This window comes from Carettochelys insculpta, chromosome 3 (genome assembly GCF_033958435.1).
Source record: "Carettochelys insculpta isolate YL-2023 chromosome 3, ASM3395843v1, whole genome shotgun sequence".
In the NCBI taxonomy this organism is placed as follows: Eukaryota; Metazoa; Chordata; order Testudines; family Carettochelyidae; genus Carettochelys; species Carettochelys insculpta.
In genome coordinates, this window is record NC_134139.1 from 3,054,376 (window position 1) to 3,070,962 (window position 16,587).

The following is a 16,587-nucleotide window of genomic DNA, read 5'->3' on the forward strand; positions in this document are numbered from 1 at the left end:
AGCCCTGGAGAGAGACTTGGCTCTCAAAAAGTCATGCAGGAATTGGTGAGATTCAAGGACAAGGATCGGGTGCTGCATCCTGACTGGCTGGAGTCTGCCCTGGGATGCTGCATGCAAGAAGTCATAGGATCCAGCTACCGGGTGGGCCCTGGGTGGTTGTGGTACACCTCCAGCCATCACATACAGGCAGAGTTAGCAGGTCACTGCTGCCCAGCCACGCCTGTGCATGGCCAAAAATACCCAGCAAGAGCAAAACACCCAGCAAACAACACCTTTGTACTGGCTGCCGCCAAGATGGTATTGAAAGTGGCCAGGCCAATCAGAAAGCAGACACGTGGCCCTGGTAAACCTGTGAGGGAGCCAGAGATTCTCCGGCTGCACACAGTTGCTTCTGCGCTTATGGAGTCTCTCTTTCTTGGCTGTACAGCCAGCTTCCTCCTTCCTCGGCTGGCCGGGCAGCTAAATCAAGGCTCACCTTCCCTCTCCTTCCTGTGCACCTGGTGTGGCTGAGTCAGCAAAGCTTCCCAGCTTCTCAGCCCTGGGAGTGTGAAATGTCTGGCCCAACACGTGCTTTCTTTCTCCTTTTCTCCTGGAGATTTTCCACTCACCAGATCCCAGCCCCCTGCAGACAATGGGGATTAAAAAATGAGCTTCCCCCAGCCCTCTGTCTGCCTCCACATGCCCTCAGTGACAGGCTGTTTGACAGACACAAGGCAGGGGAGGTAATCATTTCTCCTGGACCATCTTCTCTTGGGGAGACACAAGCTTTCCAGCCACACGTAGCTCGGTCTCAGGCTGTCCTCTGACCCGACGAGCTGCATGAAAACGCGCCTCCTTTGCCATCCCCCTTTACCTCCCGCCCTGGTCTTTCTAGGTGGTACACGGACAGCCTCCCCAAGTGCTGTGATAGGCCAGGAGACAGACACAGGTTAGCATTAGCATTGCATTGGGGCAGGAGTGGGAAAACCAGGCAGTTTAGCAGAGAAAAAGTCTGCCTGGGCTCACTCTGCAGCGCCTGCCAATAAACAGAGTGCGCTCAGACACTCCAGGCAGGAGCTGCACCTGTCCCAGAGCCATGATGAAGGTAATCCAGGAAACGTAATAGAGGAGGCGTCCAGTAATCACACAGGCCTCCAGGTGTGGGCCCAGGCAAGGATCCCTCCTGCTGGAGATCAGGGCACCAAAGCATGGCTGCGCTTGAGGCACGCTATGAGACGGGCAGGCTCCGGCCATGCCACAGGCTCTGCAGGAGCACCGCCCAGCCAGCTGTGTGAGCACGGGACAGGTATTCGCTGCTCATGTCTGATCCCTACACCCGCAGAACCTTTTCCCTCTCCCTGCTCCCGGGAATGGAACAAAAGCCAGGCAAAGCCCGTGCTCACTGCAGCAAACCTGTTCCCTGTCTCCTGTTGTCTGTCTGGTATTGTCACACCTCTCCCGCCGCCTGGGGGCGCTTTTCTGACGACTACCCAGAGCAGGAAGTCCCAGCAGCAAGAGGCATCGTGACAGGAGTGATTCAGGGAGTTTAATCTTTTAGCCAGTTTGTGTGAAGTGACCTCCCTTTGCTGTTGTTTTCAGTGGAGAACTTTTCCCAGCGAGAGATCGAAGAGTTCCTCAGCGAAGCAGCGTGCATGAAGGACTTTGATCACCCAAATGTCATCAAACTCCTGGGTAGGTGGACAGCCCCCGGGGGAGGGAGAGAACTTCCTTCACTGGCCAATTTTGGCAGTAGTCAAAGTGTTGGGTGATGCCCCCCCTCCGAGCTGCATTGCCCATGTGTTTCCAGTATGTTGCTCTCGCGACACACATGGGATAGTGCGTGTTAAATTTGAGAGCACATTTACACCCAGCAATCCAGATCATAAGGTGATGGCCGGCAGGGAAGGGAGCGTTGGCCCAGAGTTGGGGCCCGGCGGTGGCAGCTAAGGAGCCATTCTGGGTTGATGCTCTGTGTGTTGCACCTGTTGTTTTCTAGGTGTCTGCTCTCCGCAGCAGCTGCTCTCCAGCTCAGAGCTTCTCTTTGGGGGGTGACACGGGGCTCTTTGCAGATGCCTGGCTTTTTTCATCAGACTACGGACGGCAGCCATGGCTTGTGTTTGAGTGCTGAGATCTGCTGGCCCAGCATTACAGAGAGCTCCCACCCACCCTGACCTGACCTTCCCCATGCCCAGTGAAAGCGGGAGACAGGTGTGGGTGCTGGACAGCCACCTACATCAGCTCTAGGGATCCCCAGCCAAGGACAAGCCCCAATTTTCTGGTTAAACCAGTGCCTGCTTGGCTGGTGCGTCCGTGCTGTCCCAGAGCTCTCCTGGAACAGCACTCCAGAAGGGCGCCAGTCCAGGCCATGGCCCACGAGGTTCATCTTGTCTTCGTTCCAGGGGTGTGCATAGAGCTGAGCTCCCGGCAGATCCCGAAGCCCATGGTGGTTCTCCCGTTCATGAAATACGGAGATCTGCACAGCTTCCTGCTGCGCTCACGGCTTGAAACAGGCCCTCAGGTAACGAGCGACTGGACAGGGACTATAAGAACCAGCGTGTGAGGTGCGGCAGTGCTTTCAAGGGGTGTCTGTACCTAACAGAGGGAAATGGCTGGTTCCTTCTTCCTCTATAAAATCCAGAGGTGCTGACAAATCAATGAGACAAATGCCTTTGGGAGAAGAGAACTGGCACCAGAAGTGTCACTCGAGACTACTTTGATGGGGTGTGTTGAAGTGTATATGAAGGCAAAAAGTAGTCCACAGGCGCTTGGGAGGCTGTCCCATCCCTGCAGTGCAAAGCCCCTGAGCCTGCCTTGCGGCAGTCAGGGAGAGCTTTGCCATTGTTGTTGTTAACTTCAACCACATGAGAGCAAAAGCAGGACAGCAGCACCTCCCCAAACCTAGTTAAGACGGTGCAGAACCCAGACATCCCTCGTCTTGGGGTGGGCGATGGGATTGGGGTTTTGTTCAGCAGAACAGCCAGCAGTGGGACGTTGCTTTGCTTCCATAGTGATCCTGGTAGCCTGGCAGATGGTGCTTCCCATTGTTTCTAAACTGCCATGTCTGGCACAGATGACTTCTGCATGTTCCTACGTAAATCAGCCCCATGGGGTGGTGAGTTGCTGCCCTGCAGAGCACCGACTAGGTGCCACCTGTTGCTGAGAACCTTGCCCCAGTCAGCAAGCAGGGCTGCTTGTGCTGTCCTTAGTGGGTGGTGCCGAAAAGGTTTAATTTGGCTCCTCGCATCTTGCAAAGAAGAGCTCTGACACGAAACCAATACGATTCACTAGGCTGCTCCCAAGCAATGGCATATTTCAGCGCTCCCACTGCAGATGGGTCTGCATGGGCTGGGACCCACAGGAAAGCTCAGTGGTAGCTTGGCGTGTAATTACACGCTGATCAAAGACAGCCTTGTCCCACTGGCCGCTGTGGAGAAACGGCAATTTTGTTTGCTTGTCCCCTGACTTCTAAAGAAATAGGAGATGGGGCCTGGCCAGGAGTGTGTCTGCATTGGGTTTCAAGTGGCTGTAACTCTTGTTGGGCTAACCGGGAACTGCTGGCGTCCTCTTGCAGCAGCACGTGCCTCTAACATTCCTGCCTTCGCAGGTTCCTCTGTGTTCTAACCTCCTGTGTCTTTTCCCAGCATGTGCCTCTGCAGACCTTGCTGAAGTTCATGGTGGATATTGCGCGAGGGATGGAGTACCTGAGCAGTCGGCATTTCCTCCACCGAGATTTAGCTGCTCGGAACTGCATGTGAGTTTGACTTCTCTGCTTCAGTGCAGATAGTCGAAGGCTGGATGATGCAACCTGTCCGTGGTGTTTCTGGCCCACTCACATGAAAAATACAGCTTTGACGTTCCTACAGAACAGTGGTTTTCAACTGTGTCCAAGTGTGCTGTGGAATGTTGTTAGTTTCTCCTCACTACGGCTCTTTGCAGAGCCACCCCCAGGGGGCTGGAATTGGTGAACCCTGTGCCAGCTGGGACTCAGGCAGCACGGGGTTCATCAGTTCCCACCCCTCTTGCATGGTGGCTCTGCAAAAAGCCACCATGAGGGAAAATGCAGGACGCTGTTCAGGCTGGGAGGCAGCTGAAGTTCTGCTTCTCAGCCTGAAGGAGCTGGCAGGGAACCCACCCCCACCCCCGGTTTCATGGCAAGGGGGAGGGAGGAAAGGCAGGAGTCTGTGAGAGCTGGGATGTGGTTTAAATGCAGTGTCCTGGCTCCAATGGGCTGGCTGCTTTCAGTGGTAACTTGTTTACTCAACACCCTGGCATGGCCTCGAGCAGATTTGAAAATGTGTCTGTGCTCTCTGTCCAGCACAGTGTTTTCTGCGGTGGATTTGAAACATGAATGCATTTGATCCTTGTTTGGCTTGTGGTATGCACTGCTGGGTTGCAGTAAGACCATAGCCATAGCACACGTATGTCAGTGTGACATTTCTGAGCAATCGATTGAGCTGAAAAAAGGGGGTGTGCAGTGGAATTGTGTGTCTCATTGAAGTGTGCTGCGTTACCGAACAGGCTGGGGAACCCCTGCTCTGAGAGTCTCTTTGGTCTTGAGAAACATCCAAGTGAATGCTGCTCATTCTGTGCCTCAGAACTTTCTCCTTCGCTTAGTCCATTTTCACCAGACCAGCAATACAAGAAAGGAAGTCAGGGGTCTGTGCAGTGCAGGAGTCAGACAATCACAGAGGTCCCCTCTGGCCTTAACATCTCTGATGGGGAATAGCGGGTAGAAACCAGACTTCTGCCAGCTGTTCCAGTTTGGCACGTTTACCCCAGTAAGAAATAACATAGGGGATGTGCTGGAAGGCCCTGATCCTGGAGGTGCTTGAGGAGCTTTACGTCTGGGAGTAAATACACCTAGTCTTTTTCAGCCATTCCAGTAGTATTGTAAACACCAACAGGTTACGGGATGACATGGCTGTGTGTGTGGCAGACTTTGGCTTGTCGAAGAAGATCTATAGCGGGGATTACTACCGCCAGGGGCGCATTGCCAAAATGCCGGTCAAGTGGATCGCCATTGAGAGCCTTGCCGATCGGGTGTACACAGTCAAGAGCGACGTGGTACGTACACCCGGGGCCGAGGCCGTACCCTCGTGGCAGAACTCCAGTCCGTGGTAGAAGTGTGTAATGCCGCAGTGGCTGGAAAAGCTGATCACTACAGGTGTTTGTAAGGGGGGGTGGGGGCAGCCATCTGATTTTCATATTTGGATTGTTTTAATCAGCCTCTGTTGCTTTGGGGGGTGTCATTGTTCTTTTTGGATCCTGAAAATGGACAAGCCAAATAAATGACAGCAGGAGGGTTTGACAGTAAACACAGCTACATTGACGAGCAGTGCCCTGCCTTCTCTCTGCTCATAAAGGCTCTGGGAGTGGGTTTGTCAAGTGAGCTACTGAGCTATTGCCAGGCATTGCCTGTTATTTCCAGCTTGGAAACTTATTTACGCTATCCATGTAATTATCAACATTATTCAGATCCCGATGGGCTGTAGGAAATGACCTTTCCCAGTGAAACGACTCATTCAGTCCTTCTGGAAACGTCATCTTACTAGGCTTCCCCTTTGTTCTTTGTAGTGGGCGTTTGGGATCACAATGTGGGAAATAGCCACTCGAGGGATGACACCCTACCCAGGAGTGCAGAACCACGAAATCTATGACTACCTCCTTCATGGCCACAGGCTGAAGCAGCCAGAGGACTGCTTGGATGAGCTGTGAGTATGTGTGTTGATCCCTGGGTTTTGTACAGTCACACGTGTACAGGACCATGTTTGCACATGACAATCTCAGCTGTTTCAGTCACACACAGATGGTCAGGTTGTTCCCTCCCTCAGCTGCTGATTCCTCTCTGTGCCTCATGCATCGTGCTCTTCTGCTTTTGTGGCTCCCTGGAGCTGAACAGGCACAGCCATTGTGGCTGTGTGGCTTTCGGATGAGAACTGGGCTGGAATCTGGCTGATAGCTTATTGGCAAACGTTACTTCCATCCCTCTTCTCCTTTGGAGAATGGCAGAAGGGACATTTGGGGATGGATTTTCAGCCACTGCAAATTGAGGTAGAACACCTGATGTCATGAGAACGGCACTGATTCACACAAGCGAACAGCCAGAGCCCCATGAGCTCATGTGGGGATGCATTGAATCACCCCTGCACTGGATACAGCCTTCCGTTATTAGGGCTTCTGCTAATTTCTGCATCAGCCTTGGACAAAAAAGTTTAAAAGTTTGAGCAGTAAAAATGGAAAGTCGTGAGCCTTTAATTGCAAGTGGTTTTAGTAAACTGTGGGTTTAAGGGGAGAGGATGAATTTATTGTAAATGAATGTAGAGTTAAGCAGCATATCACAGAATCATAGAACACTAGAACTGAAAGAGGTCATTGAGTCCAATCCTCTGCCCTCACAGCAGGGCCAAGCACCATCTAGACCATCCCTGATAGATGTCTAACCTGCTCTTAAGTAGCTCCAGCAATGGAAATTCCACAGCCTCCCTAGGCAACTTATTCCAGTGTTTGACCACCCTGACAGTTAGGAAGTTTTTTGTAATGTCCAACCTAAACCTCCCTTGCTGCAGTTTAAGCCCATTGCTCCTTGTCCTATCTTCAGAGGCCAAGGAGAACGATTTTTCTCCCTCCCCCTTGTAACACTCTTTTAGGCACTTGAAAACCATGATCATGTCTCCTCTACATCTTCTCTTCTAAACTAAACAAGCCCAGTTCTTTCAGTCTTCCCTCATAGCTCATGTTCTCTAGACCTTGAATCATTTACTCTCTAGACTTCTAATTATTCTTTTATCATGTCAGTCTGTAACCGAATGCTTGTAAAATGTTGCTTGAGCTTGACAGTGTTCTGGCTGCTAAGTCCCCAGGCTAGAGTTCCTAACAACTTTGTGAAGCCCAGTCTGGGGATGTGCCCTTGGGGTTGGGCTGCTGGAGCTCGCTGGGCTGGCAGCTGCCAGCTATAGGGCTCCCCTGGAGTTCCTGCAGGAGGAGATCTTCAGGGGTCACGTTGGGTGCAAAATCCTGTTGCTTTAAAAGGAAGTGTGAGTAACGGGCCAGCTCTGCTCTCGTACACACCCCACTGAAATCAGGGTAGACCCAGTGGACATGGAGTCAGCACAGGCCCTTCTGCCCTGAGCGTCTGTAAATCTGTGAAAAAGAACCGTTACCATCTGGGAAAGCTCTGAAGGTGTTTTTCAGCCTCTGGGCAGCTCACCGAGGGTTTGAATTAAAAGCCGCCTGGCTCCCATAGGCTCTGAGAAACTCTTATGTGCAGTCACAGCTCCAAATGTCTCAACAGCCCAGGGGGAACCCCTCTCAGAAGACAGGTCCCCGGAAGTGACATAATAGCATTCCCTAAAAGGGACATGCTCAAAGACATCCACCAAGTCCCTGAGCTCATTAAACGGGGATTCCCTCTGCAAAGGTTTCTCTTGCTTTCGCCCCTTCGCTCTGCTGCTTCCGATTATTTTTTCCACAGGCTAGTGGAGAAAAGAGGCCCATCCATGAGATGTGCTGGGTGCACAACTGGGGCTAGTTCTTGCTCTGCTTTGAGTGTGCAGGCTTGCTTGGGCTTAATTGCAAGAGTTAAGTTGGCTTCTTGCCACACCACTTTCAGTGCACTGGTAACAGTTGTCTGGCAAAAGAGCTTCACGGAAAGAGGGACTGCTGCCAGGTTCCTGCACTGCACTCATGGCTTGAATTCAAGTCCTGAGGTTGTGGTTCTGCTATTTTAAATGCACTTCCCCGTAGTAAGTCATAAATAAATCACTGAGTTGATTCAGCCTCTTAGGCAGCTGAACAGGCTGCATGGCCAGGGATTAATGATTTAACATGGCACTGTTCATATCCAATTAGTTATACCCTGGAGCGTACGTACTGTCGCCTGCAACCAGGCACCTGCTGTGCAGTGCTTCAGCAGCTGCAGATCTTGCAGGCCACTCCCAAAGACCAGTTTGCCTGTAGGTTGGCCTGGATCATCTGCTCTCCCTGGCATCATCCATCCGTACCAATTTCAGTATCGTGACAGTGTGTGGTGCTTTGAGATCTGTACACTTCAGGCATGAAAAGATGTGATATTTTCCCTGGTCCTTGCTGGAAGGACTAATAATCGGTTAATGATAAAGAAAACCATGTAACTGAGTCCTTGAGTGTAGCTGTCTATACAATCTAGAGAGAGACAAAGGAGGAGAGGGAATATCTTTCACCAGACTAGATTTTGCTGGTGAAAGGTACAAGTTTTAGAGTTATCCAGAGCTCCACAGAGTTCTTCTTCAGGTCTGGGGAAGGAAGCAGAGTACAAGCTGGGAGAGGCTGTTAAGCAGAAGGGGTAAGGCATGTTGGTGACACTCATTTGAAATGAAGTGGGCAGTTGAGGGTTAGATTGTTAAGCACAAAGGAGTAGAGCTGGACAATGTTTGCAGTGCTGTTGCTGTACTGGGACCAAGAAATGAGAGAATGTATCTCAAAAGCTTGTCTCTCACCAGCCAATGGTAGTATCTCACCCACCCTGTTTCCAGAGTATTTCAAGGCAGCCTGGAAAGTTGGGTTTGAGTTTTAGATTTGGTTTGTTTGTATTGAGGAAAAAGACCCACAGTTAAAAGTTTTCAGCTGATCTGCAAGATAAATAAGTGTAGATTAATACACTCTCCATGTGCTAATTTATAGCAAAATAGAGAAGGTAAAAGTGCAGAGCATCCAGTCACTGGGAAGAAGCAGAAAAAGCTGAGCTCTGTACCTAGGAGCAGAGGCATATCTTTGCTTTCTAAAAGACACATCTCTCGGGTCCTGCTGGAAGGAGCTAGCGGGCAGCTTGCTGTCACTACTAATGTCCTGGGTTCAAATTCTTCTGCCAACGCAAAGGGGTCACCGTAGGTAAAGATGTCCTCTCACCACGCCAGTGATAGAGTTGTCTTTGCTTTACAGAATGGGACCAAAAAAACCCAAAACAAAAGAAGCAGTCCTGTAGCACCTTATAGACCACCACTTTGTTCATTAGGTAATGAATTTTCCTGGGTAAGACCCAGTGGGACAACTGAGCCATGGAAAGCCACAAGTCACCTGCTCAAGGCCACTCTAGGAGTCTGTGTCAGAGCTGGGGTGGGAACTCTGCAGTTCCTGGCTCCCGGTCTCCTAGACCATTTTGCCGTTCCTGCAGCTGTCAACTTCTGTGACTGGCTGCACTCAAGTGGCCAGCCAGTGTCGTTCCTGTCACACTGTTCCTGACGTACCTTTATTGCCCAGCCCTGCCACAAAGCACATGCAGCAATGAATGTGCCAGCAACAGCCTTTCATTTCTGGCCCAGACTCAGCTTTAACTGGCCACTGTAGGCAGCACCACCAGGAAGTCAGTGGTGGTCTGTCACCTCTGAGGTAGCCAGTTAATCTAGAGTCCTCCTCAAAGTACTGTACTCCAAGGATGTCCTCATCTGCGAATGTACTTCGCTGCCCTGGGACTTGAAGTGAAAGTACAGGATGATCAGAAAGGAACTCAGCTTGCAGGGGAAAGATCTGTTTATAGGTGATGTGCATGTGCTGGGCAGCCCTTCCTGGTTGATGTTCGGTGTTGGAATAGTGACTGAATATTCTGAGGATCTACAACTAAAACTGAGTAAATATGACTATCAAGAGGACCCTTTAAGGCATGGGTGTCCAACCTCTTGGCTTGCCCGGGCCGCATTGAGTGAAGAGGAATTGTCTTGGGCCGCATATAAAATATGTAATGTAGTTAATGTATATAAATCACATAATAATGTTAAAAGTTTACAATCTTGTGGGGCCGCATTACTAGCTGTCCAGGGCCGCGTGCGGCCCGCAGGCTGGATACGCCTGGTTTAAGGTCTGCATCGCCTTAGGTCAGATCCTTTTTGTCCTGTGGGGGGCTCAGGTCGGGCATTTTCTAGTTACAAGAAAGTTGGTGACCCTGGAATGCACCTTGTCTAACATTCTGGGACATCCCCCCTCCTCCCCAACACTGCATAGGCCTATAGCAGTACTTTGGGAAGATAAATGCTTAGGTCCTTTTTCTCATTAGCGTTCATACCCAAGAGCCTCTCCTTCAACACAGCCAGAAGGATAAAAGGGTGTTCTCTTTCACGCCTGGCTGTCCTGTGAACGCTGCAGGCCCTGATCATCTGTTCTGTTCCTTTGTGCTTTCAGGTATGAACTAATGCACACCTGCTGGAGAGCCGAGCCCCGGCAGCGACCAGCATTCTCAGAGCTAAAACTCAGCCTGGAGAAGCTCTTGGAAAGTTTGCCCCAAGCAAGGGGGTCCGAAGACATCATTTATATCAACACAAGCTTGCCAGAGGAAAGCGAGGAGCTGGCAGAAGAGTCAGGATTTCCTCACATAGACATAGCTCTTGATCCCAGTTACGTATCTGAGTCCTGTTCCCCTAAGCCAGACACCACGGTTGTCACCGCAGATGTCCATGAAAGCAGTCCACAGGAGGAAAGGTATATCTTAGAGGCAGTGACGGAGGAACAGACTGCTAGCTCCCTGGCTCTGGAAGAGGGGTGCGTCCCTCTTCTGCAGGGCACTTTCACCAAGAACGGGGTCATGTGGTCTTCATCCAGCCTGCCACTGGGCAGCTCGTTAGCAGAGGAACTGCTGTAAGCAGATGACTCTTATGAGGACTCTGAAATTCTGCTGTGAAACAAGAACTGGAGAATGGAGCGATTCTGGGGCCGGAAGTTTGCACGAATGTTTCAGGTGGCGCATGTATGTGTCTTACAGAAGTAGCATTACAAGATGGCTGGGCCAGTCCAACCCTCTAGCAGGTGGCCATGAGAACGCAAACGAGCTGAATTTGTACGAAGTGTTGTGGTAGCAGCTCACAGCACCTCCTGCCCATCAGTCTGGGAATTATCCCTTCTCCAGCCTTGGTGAGCCTTCTCCCGGCCAGTATCTCACCTTTCCAGTGTTACCTGCAATTTTCCCCACTCTCCATGTCATCCCTCCTGCACTGTGCCCCTTCCCAGGGTACTGCCTCACAAGAGCACCATGCCCTGTGGTCCTCCTCTCCTGGGGAACCCCATTACCCTGAGCCCACAGCTGTTTGTCATCTTGTCCCTTCCCTCATGGTAAACTGCAGTCTGCACTGGCAAGGGGGGCTGGACCTGCTCCTGTTCCTGCCCTGGCTGCTCCTCTGCAGCCTTAGCAGCCACACTCCAGCCCCTGTCACGGGGGCCTTGGCCTGGGAGTTATTCAGGCCGGAGCCCCCCCGGCTCACTCTGCCTTTCCCCGGCTGTGTTCCCTCCCAGGTCCCCCTGCCAGCTAGGTCCAGCTGTCTCCTCAGCTGGAATGAGACTGACCTCCCTTAATTTGGCCAGTCTTCTTATACAGTCCAGCTGGGCCCTGATTGGCTGTCTCAAGCCCTTTCCTGATTGGCTCCCAGCCCTCTCACAGGGCTTTTTAACCCTTTGTGTGCCAGTGAAGACAACCAGCCTATTATAGTTGTCTATACTGAGTTACACCAGAGAGTTGGAGGGATTACGCTTTAATAAATCATAGCCTGGGGTGTTCTCTTTTTTTCCTTCCCATACTGTCTGGAAATTGGAGTCTTTCCCTCCGCAGCAGCCAGCCCGTGCATTACAAACACAGAAACGCAGAACATTAAAACCCTAGGGTTCATGGTCTTCTCTTTGCTGTGACATGGAGTCAGTGATATTTTAGTCAGGATGTTTCTCCTGTTAGAAACTGCTTGACATGGGCACCTCCTCCCCACCTTCCCCAGCTAGCACCATCAGAGCTGTAGTGACACTGCCCCCCTATATGCAGTCAGCCCTGTCTGGGCTGCAGCTGCAGAACTGGGCTCGTGACGTTTTCCTCAGTAATGGGGAACATGACTGGGGAAAGGGGTGTGTTAACAGGTCACAGCCCTGGTGACTTTCTAGGGTGCTGGATCAGCTCAGTCACACACGCACTCCTTCACCTCCTGCGCAGGCTCCAGGCATTGCAAGAGTCGCTCTCCCTGAGGACAGGGGCAGGCCATAAGGAAGGATGGGAGCATGCAGTGAGCCTGGGGGCTGTTGCAGACTCCTCGTAGCCTCCCAAGAGCCATGTTCACTCCTTTTCCAGAGCTCAGGCCTTTTGAAACCCCCTGCTCTGCACTGTACCCTTCAAGCTGCTGGGTCAGAAGCAGTCTGTTTGACAGAGAGCAGCTGAGCCACGCACCATCAGCAGGAGCGATCAGGTGGACGTGGGACCAGCTGGCCTGGGCTGTCCACCCCTCAGAGACAGCTGGTGGTCATGTTTGTGGTGGAAATTTTGAGCCATCCTCCTACCTGACAGCATCTGAGCAGGGAGCTGGTGCTTGTGTTTTTCATTCCCACCCACCCTTTTTTTTTTAAAGAGCATGTGGCTAAAAAATCTCAATCCTATGCCTCTAAGTGTGGCCCCTAAATCCATATTCACTGGAAGAAATGGCTGGTTTCCAGGCACCAGCAGCTCCGCTTGCAGATGGCCTAGAGGATCAGCATGTGAGCACAGGGAGCAGGGCATCCCCGAAAAGCAGGGCATTTATTCTGCATAAACATGGGTCTGGAGCCAACCCTACATCAGGCACTCAGGTCTGCTGGTGCCAGCTTCCCTGTTGGCCCTGGCTCAGCAAAGCACTGCGCCATGTGTTTAATGAAACACCCATGCTGGGTCTCCATGGAGGTTGATGAACCTTCGACACATGCTTACCTGCTGTACTGAGTGGGAGCCTGCACAGGCGTGGACCCAGTTCAACAAGGTGAGTATCCTTAATGTTAATAGGACATCTCAGTTAATCACCATTAGGCATATGCCAAAACACCATGCTGCTCTTGGCCTCAGCGTGTTGTCCATTTGTGCTTCCTTCCCAATCTAAATTACACGTATAGTAAAAATACCACTACAAAATTGCAACCCCAGCAGCCTCTGTGCAGTTCACAGAGCGTCATCGCAGCAGGGAAGAGCACCAGTGCATTTTATGACATAAATGAAATGTCTCTCCTTTAAGAAAATGCTGGCAGTGACTGTGCCATGGATTTGTGCCCAGTTGTAGAGTGGTGATCTCTGTAAATCAGTCAGCGCTATGGCCTCTGCAGGGCGGTGGCTGAGGCTGACCCTCAGAGCAAAAAAGGTGACGCTTGCAATTGGAATTTTTGTGGCATTGCCACCTGCTCATATGGAAACTGTTCAGCTACTGGGGACTATTTTTAGAGCACTCCTTGTTCCTCATTAGGGATTTAATCACAGCTTTGGACTAGGTTGTCTCAGAGTGAAACCCTCCCAGAGGTGTAACTCAGGACACGCTGAAGAGATGCAATCAAAACAAAAAGCAGTCAAGTAGCACTTTAAAGACTAGCAAAATAGTTTATTAGGTGAGCTTTCATGGGACAGACCCACTTCTTCAGACCATAGCCAGACCAGAACAGACTCAATATTTAAGACACAGAGAACCAAAAACAGTAAGCAAGAAGGACAAATCAGAAAAAGATAAGGTGAGCAAATCAGAGAGTGGAGGGGTGGGGGGGAAGATCAAGAATTAGATTGAGCCAAGTATGCAGACGAGCCCCTATAGTGACTCAGAAAGTTTCCATCACGATTTAAAGCATGTGTTAATGTGCTGAACTTGAATATAAAAATCAGCTCGTCCACTTCTCTCTCTAAAACGGAGCGATAATTTCTCTTCAGTAACACACATACCTTGAGGTCATTGACAGAATGCCCCATTCCATTAAAATGTTGACTAACTGGTTTGTGGATCTGGAGTGTTTTGATGTCTGTTTTGTGCCCATTGACCCTTTGTCTAAGGGAGTTAGAAGTCTGTCCAATATACAAAGCATCTGGGCATTGTTGGCACATGATGGCATATATGATGTTAGTAGAGGAGCATGAGAAAGTGCCCGTGATTCTGTAAGTAACCTGGTTAAGTCCAGTGATGGTATTTCCAGAGAAGGTATGTGGACAAAGCTGGCAGTGGGTTCCAGGACTGGTGTTCCTGGGGTATAGACTGTGGCTGTTAGTGAGGATCCTCATGAGGTTGGGAGGTTGTCCGTAGGAGAGAACAGCCATGTCACCCAGGGCCTTCTGGAGTGTAGCATCCTGATTAAGGATAGGTTGTAGGTCTTTAATAATTCGTTGCAGTGGTCTGAGTTGGGGGCTGTAGGTGATGACCAGTGGTGTTCTGTTCTTGGCTTTTTTGGGCCGATCTTGGAGTAGCTGGTCTCTGGGTATGTGTCTGGCCCTGTCGATTTGTTTTTTTACTTCTCCTGGTGGGTAATTCAGGTTTATGAATATTTGGTAAAGTTCTTGGTCTCTGTCAGTTGGATCAGAGCAAATGTGATTGTACCTAAGAGCTTGACTGTAAACAATGGATCTAGTCACGTGTGCAGGATGGAAACTAGAAGGGTGTAGATAAGTATAGCGATCAGTAGGTTTTCGGTACAGTGTGGTACTGATCAGGCCATCCTTGATTAGTACTGTAGTGTCCAGGAAATGTATCTCTTGCATGTTGTAATCGAGGCATAAGTTGATGGTGGGGTGTAGATTGTTAAAGTCTCTGTGGAATTCTTCTAGAGCCTGTATACCATGGGTCCAAATCATAAAGATGTCATCAATGTATCTTAAGTAGGGGAGGGGTAATAGGGGATGAGAGCTGAGGAATCGTTGTTCCAGGTCAGCCATAAATATATTAGCATATTGTGGGGCCATGCGGGTGCCCATAGCAGTTCCACTAATCTGGAGGTATAAATTGTCCCCAAAACAGAAATGATTGTGTGTGAGAACAAAGTTACAGAGGTCAGACACTAGATTGGCTGTGGTGGCATCAGGGATGGTGTTCCTGATTGCTTGTAATCCGTCTTTACGTGGAATATTAGTGTGAAGAGGTGCAAGTATCAGAGAGGTAGCCGTGTTAGTCTGTAGCTTCAAGAACAACAAAAAGTCTTGTGGCACCTTATAGACTAACAGATATTTTGGAGCATAAGCTTTTGTGGGCAAAGACCCGCTTCATCAGATGCATGAGTTGGGGGGTGGTTTCAAGGGGTATTTAAAGAGTGGGGTCCCAGTAAAGGTGGAGGGCAAGAGCTGACAAGGTCTATTCAGCAAGGTGGAAATGGGCCAGTATCCATAGTACTTATCAAGAGAGGAAAAAACAAGTCAGATCAGACGGGGATGTGAGCCATTGTCAGCGGCTAATGGGGCGCTATCGACACCCAAAGCAGAGAAACTGTCTTTGTAAGCTGTGAGCCACTCCCAGTCTCTCTTTAATCCATGGTTAATGGAGTCAAATTTGCAAATAAATTGCAGCTCAGAGATTTCTCTCTCCATTTGATTTCTGAAACAAACATATTAGCTTAGCATGAGCAGAGCCCAGCACTCAGATCTCAACAGGCGCCCTTCACAGAACTGCAGGACTGGAGGAGGTGCCAAGAGGTCATCTTAGTCCAGTCCCCTGCTTGCAAATATCATCTTCTAGACCATCCATGATGGGTGTTCGTCTGACCTGCTCTTTAAAATCTCCAGTGATGGAGATTCCAACTTTTAAATGCTTGAAATCTGCCAGGTCTCCTTTCAGTCTTCTCCAGACTAAAAGAAAAGCCTGGTTTTTTGATCTTCCCTCATAGATCACGGGTTCTAGACTTTTCATCATTTTTGTCGCTTTTTTTTTCCTCCATCTTTCCCGAAATGTGGTGCTCAGCACTAGACACAGTGCCTGGCTGAGGCCTCATCAGCACGGAGCAGAGTGGAGAATTGCTCCTTATGTCTTATTTACAGCTCTCCTGCTAACGCGTCCCAGATGGATGTTTGCTGTTTTTACACTGCTCAGCAGAGCAGCTTGCAGCGTTGATCGCAATCCACGCTTTCCCCAAGCTTGTCGCCTCTAACACTGCTCTGCGGGGCTCTCCTGCACCCCCACATGACTCCACACTGTCCCTTCACTTCCTCCCTGGGTCCCCTGAGGGGGTGTGGGGACTGCCACAGTCAAGATGGCTGCCTGCTACTGAGAGCAAGGCTGGGCTCTCCTTGCTCAGAGAGAGAGCACAACCAGGCTGAGGGGATGGAGAGAAGAGAGCAGTAAATGCCCAAAGCAACGGCTGGAAATCCCAGTGCTCATTGAGATGACATGTCCCTCTCAGTAACCTGCAGTTTACGCCTGACCCCTTTCTGTACGAGCAGTTGTAGCATTGCCCCTGCCCGGATGTGTGGCCTTCCTGCATTCCCCCAGGAGGCTCGGAGTCTCCCATTGACAGTGTCAGGCCTGGATACCACCAAATGGAGTTCCTTTGCTCTGTGGCTTGGGTCCTGGGACATGCGCTGCTCCTGGCCCGGTGTTCCCGTGGGATTACGCAGGAGACTGTGTCATCCTGGATGGCCCCCAGCACGGACACGTTCCCCTCAGAAGCAGAAGCGATTTCCTCCCTGGGCAGCAACCGGCGCTTGGTCTCCTTGTTCAGTGCCTGTATTGTCCCTGCTGGGTAGTTTTTATAGGTCAGGTCCCTCGGCCTCTCTCTGGCTTGGGTCAGATTCCCTGTGTGCCAGTGCGGTGTGCGGGCTGCCAGTCTGCTCAGAGACCTTGTGCCGCCATGGGACCTTCTGTGGCCGGCGAGGTTGGTGGATTCACCATTTCAGCCCCAGGGAGAGGG

At 50.7% G+C, this 16,587-nt stretch overlaps 1 protein-coding gene across 1 annotated transcript in view; it reads left to right on the forward strand.

Moving 5' to 3' along the window:
• Nucleotides 1-13,447, forward strand: part of MERTK (MER proto-oncogene, tyrosine kinase) — an 81,949-nt gene extending 68,502 nt beyond the window's left edge. Inside the window, exons 14-19 of the mRNA XM_074988420.1 lie at nucleotides 1,579-1,671; nucleotides 2,379-2,497; nucleotides 3,621-3,730; nucleotides 4,884-5,043; nucleotides 5,554-5,690; nucleotides 10,129-13,447. Coding sequence (XP_074844521.1) covers nucleotides 1,579-1,671; nucleotides 2,379-2,497; nucleotides 3,621-3,730; nucleotides 4,884-5,043; nucleotides 5,554-5,690; nucleotides 10,129-10,585 — 1,076 coding nt within the window. The 3' untranslated portion in view covers nucleotides 10,586-13,447. The remainder of the gene's footprint in view (nucleotides 1-1,578; nucleotides 1,672-2,378; nucleotides 2,498-3,620; nucleotides 3,731-4,883; nucleotides 5,044-5,553; nucleotides 5,691-10,128) is intronic.
• The last annotated feature ends 3,140 nt before the right edge of the window (nucleotides 13,448-16,587 follow it).